This window comes from Mirounga leonina, unplaced genomic scaffold (genome assembly GCF_011800145.1).
Source record: "Mirounga leonina isolate KUSES-001 unplaced genomic scaffold, KU_Mleo_1.0 Mir_150, whole genome shotgun sequence".
NCBI lineage: Eukaryota > Metazoa > Chordata > Mammalia > Carnivora > Phocidae > Mirounga > Mirounga leonina.
Window position 1 is genome coordinate 22,557,505 of NW_023270374.1, and position 11,284 is coordinate 22,568,788.

The 11,284-nt window shown below is 40.0% G+C and overlaps 1 protein-coding gene across 1 annotated transcript in view; it reads right to left on the reverse strand.

The window, feature by feature from the left end:
• EFCAB8 (EF-hand calcium binding domain 8) overlaps positions 1–11,284 on the reverse strand; it is a 60,134-nt gene that overhangs the window by 6,854 nt on the left and 41,996 nt on the right. Inside the window, exons 20-22 of the mRNA XM_035006026.1 lie at positions 9,093–9,314; positions 8,431–8,568; positions 1,385–1,553 (exon numbers count right to left, since the gene is read on the reverse strand). Coding sequence (XP_034861917.1) covers positions 1,385–1,553; positions 8,431–8,568; positions 9,093–9,314 — 529 coding nt within the window. The remainder of the gene's footprint in view (positions 1–1,384; positions 1,554–8,430; positions 8,569–9,092; positions 9,315–11,284) is intronic.

The window sequence follows — 11,284 nt, forward strand, 5'->3', positions numbered from 1 at the left end:
TCTATATTGTATTATATATAATTTATAATATTACAAATGTACTGTATATATTATATATAATTTATACTAATTTTGTATATTATTTTATTTATAATATATTATTATAAATTATACCTCAGGAATTACTATTCTTTGCTGCCTGCTGTCTAATGTCTGGAAACTGTTATATATATTTTGTTCATGCTTTTAGTCTTTTAAAGTGGGAATGTAAATCTGGTCCTTGTTACTCTGTCATGTTTTGAACCCACAGAAATGATAGGCAATAGAAACAGACCCAGAAGTGAACCAGATATTGGAATTATCAAAGACTTTAAAATAACTTTGATCAAAATGTTCAAGAATATAAAGTAGAAGATGAGGAATTTCATCATAGAGAGAAAGAAATTAAAAATAGAAAGTTTTTACGCATATAAGAGCTGAAATGCAAGGAAACCTAAGTGAACTAATTCAGAAAGGAATAAGCCTTTGATAAGAGACGAGAGACCACGGGCGCCTGGGTGGCTCAGTCGGTTGAGCGACTGCCTTCGGCTCAGGTCATGATCCTGGAGTCCAGGGATCGAGTCCCACATCGGGCTCCCTGCTCGGAGGGGAGCCTGCTTCTCCCTCTAACCCTTCCCCCTCTCGTGCTCTCTCTCTCTCATTCTCTCAAATAAATAAATAAAATCTTTAAAAAAAAAAAAAAAAAGAGACGAGAGACCAAGGCTGCTTTCAACCCTGACAGAGTAATGAGAGGAGGATGAACCCTCCATGGAGGAGGAGAAATCAGATGAGTCCTTAGTGAACTTTTAACAGCCTCACATGACATGACAGATTATAACCCAGGATGTTCCAGCCACAGGGCAAGTCTGCAGCTACCCGCCAACTCTTTCCCTCAGGCCTTCACAGGGTTTATGGTGGCCGTACATTGAAAGCTGGGGGCCAGGCAGAAGAGTTGAGAGACAGACCATGAAAGTACTAAGTGTAAGAAAGCATAAGATGCTTTTTATGTGATGGCTATATGGGTATGTATTTACTTTCTGAAAATTCACAAGCTGAACCCTTTTGGTTTGTGTGCTTTTCTTTATGTATGTTATAACTCAACAAGTTTATTTTTAAAAAGAGAAAGGAATGTGCCTTCTCAGATATATGATTTGCAAAAATATACACAGGCAAATAATTTCGGGTGGGTGGTGAGTGGGTGGATGGACAGTTGATGGATGACTGGACAGACTGCTGAACGGACAACTGGAAAGACTCACATCCTGTGATACTATATGAGCAGAGACAGCTTCTGTGGCCTGAAACCCCACCCCACAGGATATAAGGTTGATGTGAGCATAGGTTCTAACAGGGACAGGGCCATGATGGGCCATGTGGCATGGCTGACCTTCAGCATGACCCATACCAATGGTGTCACCGGAGAGTTTCCAAGCCTTGACGTCACAGTCCTGGCCAGCACTGACAACCAGCTGGAAGCTATCCACATACAGGATGTCTGCCACACTATCCAAGTGGCCCTTCCAGGTATTCAGAAGCTTGGGGGGAACCAGGGAAATGGTCTGGCCAGCCACGACCTGTAGGGGACAGTACAGGAGAACTACTTATACTGGAGGCAGTCGAGCCCTCTATAAGGATCCTAGGTCACAGTCCCCTGGCCCATGTCCCAGGGTTCTAGTTCTAGACATGTTCCCACATTAATTTAGGTAAGTCCTGGCACTTGTCTGGCCTTCACTGGTCCCTTTGGTAAAATCATAAAAAAGCATCTGCATTTGCTATATTGCTTACCAACTGCATCTATACAGATTATTCCATTTGAACATCATAACAACCTTACAGGATGTGTGAGTCCCACCATTTCATAGAGGAGAGAAGCGAGTCCAAAGCCACATAGCTAGAAAGTGGTGAGACTAGGACAAGAACCGGGTCTTCTTCTAAAATTATTCAGCTGGGCACTGGGAATAGAACAGGGTGAGCAAGGGAGTGATAGATCACATTCCTAATGAAAGGATGAACTCTACTTAACTGGAAAATGAGTAAAAATAATCAGGACTGTTTTAAATAAAACAATATTGAAAGGGGATGTATTTTTACCATATTCAAGTATGTTAAGTCACAATATAAAAATTTTAAACAGAACATGGGAGATGATAGAAAGCTCAGAAACCAACACACATTTACATAAAACATCCGTATGTAAGAGTGGCAGGAAAATTTGTGGTAATAGAGAGCATGACCCATAAAAAAGTGCTGGAATACCGGATAAACTATCAAGAGAAACTTCAACCATTGTTGTGTTTCTTACAACTAAAGAAACGCTAGGGCGCCTGGCTGGCTCAGTTGGCAGAGCATGCAACGCTTGATCTCAGTGTTGGGAGTTCGAGCCCCATGTTGGGCATGGAGCCTACTTAGAATAAACATTTTTTAAAAATTTAAAAAAACAACTAAAGAAACACTAAAAGGGTCAAAGAATTCTTTTTAATGAAACTGCAAAACATCCAAAAGAAAATAGGAGTATTTAGCTTACCTCTGAAAAAGAAAGTGATTGACAATGGGAAATACCACAATGGGAAGAAAAATTGGCTTGACCGGAAAAAAAAATTATAATTTTAAAATCATCATAAATAAAATTAAAAGGCAAATGACCAATTGGGGGGAAATATTGGTAATACATATGACAGATAATAAGTTAATATTTTTAATATGTTTAAAAAGGATTATACATCACTTACAAAAGATGGTTACCCCAATAGAAGAATGGACAGAGGACATGAAGAGACAATTCACAAAACCATACATGGCCAATAAAATGTCAACATCACTAATAAGAAAGATATCTTCATTAAAATACAAGAAAACCATTTGCATCTAAAAATCAGCCAAAGGTTTTTTTTTTTCACTTCAAACATTTATTTATTGAACGCCTTCTATAAGCAAGGCACTCTATCGACCCAAGGAAACCTCACTCGGATGAATACGGCTAATCATAAATACTTTATGCTGGCAAGGATAAAGCAAAATATTAGAAGTGCAAAACTATAAACTTTGGGAGTGCAGTTTGGCAGTACACAGTAAAGGCCTTAGAAAGATTTATGTTGCTTTACATACTATTTCCATGAGATAAATTACCAGATGTGCAGTTAAACAACTACAAATAACAACAAAAAGATTTGTGAAAAAGAAAAACTGCTCTATCATTTTTATAGCTTTTAAACACAGCTTTATTGAAATATAATTCACATACAATTTACCCATTTAAAGGGCTTGCTTCGGTGGTTTTTGGTATATTCAGAGTTTGCAACCACCATCATGATCGATTTTAGATCATTTCAGCATCCCACAGTTGGTGTAAGTGGAATCAGACAATATGTGGTCCTTTGTGTGACTGGTTTCTTTCACTTAGCATGTTTTCAAGGTACACGGTGCTATGGCGTGTATCCGTACTTCATTACTTTACTTATCCATTCATCCGTTGTGGACATGTGGGTTGCTTTCACTTCTTGGCTATTACAACTAATGCTGCTATAAACACCCACATTTAAGATTTTGTGTGGACACGTCTTCATTTGCCTTGGATGTATTGCTGGGTCATATGGTAACTCTATGTTTAACTTTCTGAGAAACTGTTAAACTGTTTTCCAAAGTGGCTGTACCACCTTATGTTCTTACCAGCAATGTTTGAGAGTTCCAATTTACCCACATCTTGGCCAACATTTATTATCTACAGCCATCCTAATGAGTGCGAAGTGGGATCTCGTTACCGTTTTGATATGAATTTCCCTAATTCCTAATGATGTTCAACATCTTCTCATATACTTATTGGTGATTTGTATATCTTCTTGAAGAAATGTCTATGTAGATCCTTTGCCCATTTTTAATTGGGTTATTTGTCTTTTTATTGTTGAAGTGTAAGAATTCTTTGAATAGTCTGGATACTGGTTTCTTATCATATATATGATTTGCAAATATTTTCTTCTATTCTATATGTCACCTTTTCCCTTTTTTAATAGTATCTTTTGTAGGCCAAAAGTTTTTAAATTTGACAAAATTCAATTTATTTGTTCCTTTTGTTGCTCATGGTTTTGCATCATATTTAAGAAATATTGCCTAACCCAGAGTCATGCAGATTTCTCCCTATGCTTTCTTCTAAGAGTCTTATAATTTTAACTCTTCCATTTAGGTCCATGACCATTGAAGTTAATTTTTGTGTATGTTGTAAGTATGTTCTTCTCTCTGTTACATGTTCATTCTTCCGACGTGGATATCCAGTTTTCCCAGCATCATTTGTTTAAAAAGACTATTCTTTCCTCCATTTGATTGTTTTGGCACCTTTGCCAAAAATCAATTGACCATAAATGTGAGAGTTTATTTTTCCACTCTTAATGCTATTTCATTGACCTATATGTCTGCCCTAATGCTGGTACCACACTCTTTTCACTGTAGCTTCAGAGTAAGTTTTGAAGTTGGGAAGTGTGAGTTTTCCAACTCTGTTCTTTTTCAAGATTTTTGAACTATTCTAGGTCACTTGTATTTCCATAGGAATTCTAGAATCAGTTGTCAATTTCTGTAAAATAAGAAGCTGGGATTTTGATAGATTACACTGAATTAACTTGGCAAATACTGCTATATTAACAAGACTGAATCTTCCAATCCATGAACATGGAATATTTTTCCATTTATTGCGGTTGTCTTCAATTTTTTTCAACAGTGTCTTGAAGTCTTCATAATACAAGTTTTGCACTACTTTTGTAAATTCATCCCTAAATATTTTATTCTTTTTGATGCTACTGTAAGCTGGATGCCTTTTATTTCATTTTCTTGCCTACTTGCCCTGCTGGTAAAACATTAGAGGAAGTGGCAAGAGCAGACATCCTCATCTTGTTCTTCATCTTAGGAGGAAAAGTTTAATCTTTCACCATGAAATATGATAGCAGCTGCTTTTTGCTGATGGACTTTATCAGGTTGAGGAAGTTCCCTTCTACTCCTTGTTGATTGAGCATTTTTATCAGGAAAAGGTGTTGGCTTTTCTCAAATGCTGTTTCTGCATCTATTGAGATGATTATGTGTCTTTTGTTCTTATTCACGTAATATAGTATATTACATTAATTGATTTTGGATATTAAACCAACCTTGCATTCTTGGGAAGTCTCACTTGGCCATGATATGTAATCCTTTTCATATGTTGCTGGATTCAATTTGCTAGTATTTTATTGATGATATTTGCATCTATATTCACAAGAGATGTAGTTTTATTTTCTTATGATGTCCTTGTCTGGTTATAGTATCAAGGTAATATTGGCCTCATAGAAAACTATTTGGCAAGAATTCTTGAAGAATTGACATTAATTCTTCTTTAATTATTTAGTAGAATTCACCAGTAAAGTCATCTGTACCTGGGCTTTTCTCTGTGGAAAGTTTTATTACTGATTCAATCTCTTTACTTGAGATATTCAAATTTTCTATTCTTTAGATTTTCTTTTTTTTTTTTTTTTTTTGAGCCCACTCTGGTAGTTCATATCTTTCTTTCTTTCTTATTTATTTATTTATTTATTTGACAGAGAGAGAGAGCACAAGCAGGGGGAGCAGCAGAAGGAGAGGGAGAAGCAAGCTCCCCAACAAGCAGGGAGCCCAATGCAGGACTCGATCCCAGGACCCTGAGATCACGACCCGAGCCGAAGACAGACGCTTAACCGACTGAGCCACCCAGGCGTCCCAGTTCATATCTTTCTAAGAATGTATCCATTTTCTATCACTTTTTTGATAATAAAAAATTTAAAAATGATCTAAAGTCTGACAATAAGTTAAATAAATGACTGTACCTCTATAAAGCAAATATGGCTTAATCATAAGAAAGTCTGATCTTTAAGAATGTTTGATAATATAGGAAATTCTAGTTACACACAATATAATCCCAGTTTGTTTAAAATATATCATTATAACATGGTCAAGAGCACAGGTTCTGGAGTCAGACAGACTTGGGTTTACTCCCAGATCCAACATCAGCAGTTGTGTGAACTTAACACAGGTCCTTCCAGCTCTGCAGTTTTATCTTCCTCATCGGAAAAGTAACATCTCCCTCACAGAGCTATCATGGAGAGCCAGTGAGAGAATACATAAAAGCACTTATCACAATTCTTAAACCACAGTAAGCAGTAAATAAATGACACTGGAGTGCCTGGGTGTCTCAGTTGGTTAAGCAGCTGCCTTTGGCTCAGGTCATGATCTCGAGGTCCTGGGATCAAGTCCCGTGTCGGGCTCCCTGCTTAGTAGCGAGTTTGCCTCTCCCTCTCCCTCTGCCCCTCCCCCCCTCATGCTCTCTCTCTCTCTCTCTCTCTCTCTCTCTCTCAAATAAATAAAGAAAATCTTTTTTAAAAATGACACTTATTGTTGTTGTTATAATGATTGTATTAACATTACAGACTCCTCATCTATTAAACCCACGGGTGAGTAATTCCCAACAGATTTACTAAAAACCAGACTAGACCTAGTTATCTTTGTGCAGAGATTCAAAAGGTACCTAAGACTGCAAGATGGCTATCAAAACCGCAAGTGCATACTACCCCTTGATCTAGAAATCCCATTTCCAGGAATTTATCCTTCAGACATATTTTTCACACATATGAAACAACATTCACTATTCACTTTCGTTTAAGAACAAAAGATTGAGGGCGCCTGGGTGACTCAGTTGGTTGAGCGACTGCCTTCGGCTCAGGTCATGATCCTGGAGTCCCTGGATCGAGTCCCGCATCGGGCTCCCTGCTCGGCAGGGGTCTGCTTCTCCTTCTGACCCTCCTCCCTCTCATGCTCTCTCTCATTCTGTCTCAAATAAATAAATAAAATCTTTAAAAAAAAAAAAAAAGAACAAAAGATTGAAAACAACCTCAATTTCCCTTCAAAGGGAACTATATCATTAATATATCCTATGGCTTACTGCACAGCTATAAAGAAAAATGTACTCATATGCATAGATAATATATCTCCAAGATATATTATGGAATAAGAAAAGGAAGGTGAGCACCAATGTGTATGGCATGCTACTTTCATGTAAAAATAAGGAGGAAATAACTTTAGACATTTCTCTTTGCATAAATAAATACTGGAAGAATCACCAAAAATCAATAGAAGTGAAACAAGAAGAACTGGTTTGGTGGGGGGGGGCGGGGAGGAGACAGGAGTAGGACTTAGAGTTCTCACTATAAGCCTTCTCCACTCCCTGAGTTTTTAAATCTTCATTGATGTATAACATACATATAGAAAAATGTACATTCATAAATGCACCACTGTATAAATTTTTACATGCCAAACACAACTGCGTAGCCAGACCCAGATTATGAAACATTGTCAGCCCCCAAGCCCCGCTCATGCTAGCCACTCCATGCTTTTGTTTTGTTTTGTTTTGTTTTGTCTCTTTTTGTACTTTATACAGATGGAACTATAAAACTTACCATATATACTCTCTTAGTGTCTGACTTCTTTCACTTACATTGTTCAAATAATTACCCATTTTGTAATAAATAGTTGCAGATCATTCATTTCTAATGCCCGATATTATTCTGTACAGTGTGTATAGTGCAATTTATTTTTCAAGTCTACGTTGATGGGAATTTTGGTTATTTCATATGCAGAGTTATTACATATAGTAATTCTATTAATGTTTTTATTCATTATATTTTAGAGCATAGGCTTCTCTTGGGTATAAACCTAGAAGTGGAATTGCTGGATCATAGTGTAGACATATATTCAGTTCTAGCAATTACTGCCAAACAGTTCCCCAAAGTGATTATACCAATCTACATTCCTGCCAGCAATAGAAATTTCAGTTGACCTACATCCTTGCCAACATTTGGTATTGCCTATCTTTTTAGTTTTAGTCATTCTGGTGGATGTGTAGTGGTATCACATTGTGGTTTTAATTTTCATTTTCCTCATCGGAAAAGTATCTAAGGAAAAGGTGCTCAACTTCATTAGTCATTAGGGAAATATCAAGTGATTTTTGAACTATGTAACTATATTACCTACTCAAGAAAATACATAGATATTTTCATTAATTTTTTAAAGATTTTATTTTTAAGTAATCTCTACACCTAACATTGGCTCAACTTACAACCCTGAGATCAAGAGTTGCATGCTCTACTGACTAAGCCAGCCAGCTGTCCCAAATATTTTCATTATTTTAAAAAGAATTCATGACCCCAGGGCCCTCATCGCAAAGAATAAAGCCCATGGAAGGGGGTTGTGCGTGTGTTCATGTGCAAGTGTATGCATGTGGCTATATTTGGTGTGTGTAGACTTGGGTTTTACTGGGTAATGGTGACTTCTGGCTAACAAAAACTGTCCCACATCAACCAGACTACCTTGAACGAGAAACATGAGAGACTCAGAATCTTAGTATAGTAAGAGAACCGTGGCCGCAGCTCATGAGTGGGGTTCAAATTCCTCCAGTAATCTTCCTACCTCCTTCTCCTCCAAGGGGATGTAGTGTGGGAGGTTGATCTGGACCCGTTCAGGAATTAAGAACTGGAACTTGTTTGTTCCACTGGGTTGAGATGACCACCTGTCAGTGAATGTGCAGTAATCCTTGATGTCCCAGATCTAGGCACAAAATGTGGGTTAGTGGCCCAGCCCCCCTTGACACCAACACCAACTCACACTGTGGGCCCCTCCCAGACTATTTCTCTTTCCTCGGAGGTGTGAGCACTCACAGACACTCAGGGTCAGAAGGGGCCCTCAGGATCTTCAACCCAGACCCCTTAGCTGGCATGCAGAGAGGGTATGACCAGCGCAAGGACAAGACACTCTTGCCTCATGTCTCACCACAAAGCATGAAGTCAGCTCCTGAGACAGGTGACCACACAACTGGGGGTGAGAGAGTGGCAGGAAGAGAACAATGGAGTAGGGGACCCCCTGGGAGAGGCTTCTTGGACGGCCCTTTAGAGCCATGTCCTCACTCATTTCCTGGGCGCACCACAGCAGAAGAGGACTTCTACTGCCCACCGTTTTACAAACGAAACCATTACCCAGAGGGAGTAGGGACTAGGCTAGCGCCACACACAGCAAAGAGGTGCCCAGAGCTTGGCTGCCACCAGCCCCTCCATCTCAAGCCAGGTCTTCCTCACCTTGATGTATCCTTTACAATCCCCTGTGACAAGGATCAAGTCTTTTTCGTCCGTGGCCATGGCACCCACGACCACATCGCCCCGGCTTAGGAAGTCCACAGGGAACTTCCCCAGCAGGCCTCCACCCCCGTGGATGGACCAGGCATAGATGTGGCCGTCGATGCAGCTGCTCAGCAGGACGGCTACGTGTGGCTGGCGAGGCCTGGTCTGCAGGAAGATGATCTGTGCAAGAGAGGTGGGCCTGCTCAGCAGTGCTGTGAGCTGGGACTCACCCTGGCCACAGTCAGGTGGTGCTGAGCGGTCTGGGCAAGTCACCACCCTCACCCCGCCCCCCAATTTCCTAGATGCCCAGTGAGAATGGTGACCATCCACCACTCCTCCTACCTAGCTGGTAACAAGGACCATTTTGGTGCACTATGAGCTCCTTGTGCGCAGGGCCTTGTGTCATTTTTTGTCCACTATTTTATCCTCAGCAACTACAGTGGTGCCTGATATATGGCACGTGATCAGTGAATGTTTGTTGAAGAAGACATACAAGGGTGGTTCAGTTGGTTAAGCGGCCTCTCGTGATTTCAGCTCAGGTCATGATCTCAGGGTCATGAGATTGAGCCCTGCATCAGGCTCTGTGCTCAGCGGGGAGTCTGCTTGAGATCTCCCCCTCTGCCCCATTCCTGCTGTCAGAAATTACAGGGTGGTTTGGGGCGCCTGGGTGGTACAGCTGGCTAAGCATCCAACTCTTGGTTTCAGCTCAGGTCGTGATCTCAGGGCCATGATCTCAATGTCGTGAGACTGAGGCCCGCATTGGACTCCGTGCTCAGCGCGGAGTCTGCTTAAGATTCTCTCTGTTCCTCCCCCTGCTCTCTCTCTCTAAAAGAAAGAGAGAGAGGAAGGAAGGAGGGAAGGAAGGAAGGAAGGAAGGAAGGTAATTACAGTGTGGTAACTTGTGTGTCCCCAAAACATTTCACCAACAGCAAAAACTCTCGATCATTCCTATTATCATACATGTCCAAAACAAAATGCTTAACCTGCTTCCTGATGGTCCAGGGGCCAGGGTCACAAAACCAGGAGTCCCTAAACCAAAAACAAAGGGCAAACATTTCCCCCACTTTATGCAAGTATACTTGCACACAATGCAAAATGTGGACAGCACAGACAGATGAGAAGAAATTAAAATCACCCACAGAATTCCAATACCCAGAAATAATCACCATGAAGATCTTAATGCATTGTCTATAAAGACTTTTATCACATTTTTTAAGTTATGAAATATACATGCAAGAATAGACAAAAATACCAATGAAAGAAGAGAGATCCCAGAAATAGAAGACTCTAATACTATATAAGAATGAAAGAATCTCAAGCCAGTGGAGAAAAGATAAACTATGCAATAAATGGCATTTGAACAACTGGTTATCAATTTAGAAAAAATTTTTAGATTCATACATCACACCATACACAAAACTACTCAGATCAGACAGAAGGATGACTAAATATATATACAATTATAAATGACTAGAAGAAAATATAACAAATTTTTCTGTGATCTTGGGATAAACAATGCCTTTCTTCATTGTCGCAAAGAAAAATAATAAAGATAGCTAGACAAAAACTAAAATGTCAATGTGATATCACAAAGGCAGATGAGGTGAAACTATCTGCAAATACACAACAGGCAAAGGATTCACTTCCAAAGCATCTAAGGAGCTCCAAGAAATTAATGTGAAAAAGAACGGACAAAGGATATGAATGGATGCTTAATTCATTGAAGAAATACAAATGTCTAGGGGCACCTGGGTGGCTTAGTCGGTTAAGTGTCCGACACTTGATTTCGGCTCAGGTCGTGATCTTACGGTTGTGGGATCAAGCACCACGCTGGGCTCTGCGCTGGGCATGAAGTCTACTTAAAATTTCTTTCTCCCTCTCCTTATACCCCTCCTCCCCATTTGCACACACTCTCTATCTCTCAAAGAAAGAAAGAGAGCGAGAAAGAAGGAAAGGGGCACCGGGGCGGCTCAGTTGGTTAAGTGTCTGCCTTCGGCTCAGGTCATGATCTCAGGGTCCTGGGATCGAGCCCCGTGTTGGGCTCCTTGCTCCTCAGGGAACCTGCTTCTCCCTCTCCCTCTGCTGCTTCCCTGCTTGTGTGCGCTCTCTCTCTCTCTCCATCTCTGTCAAATAAATAAATAAAATCTTTA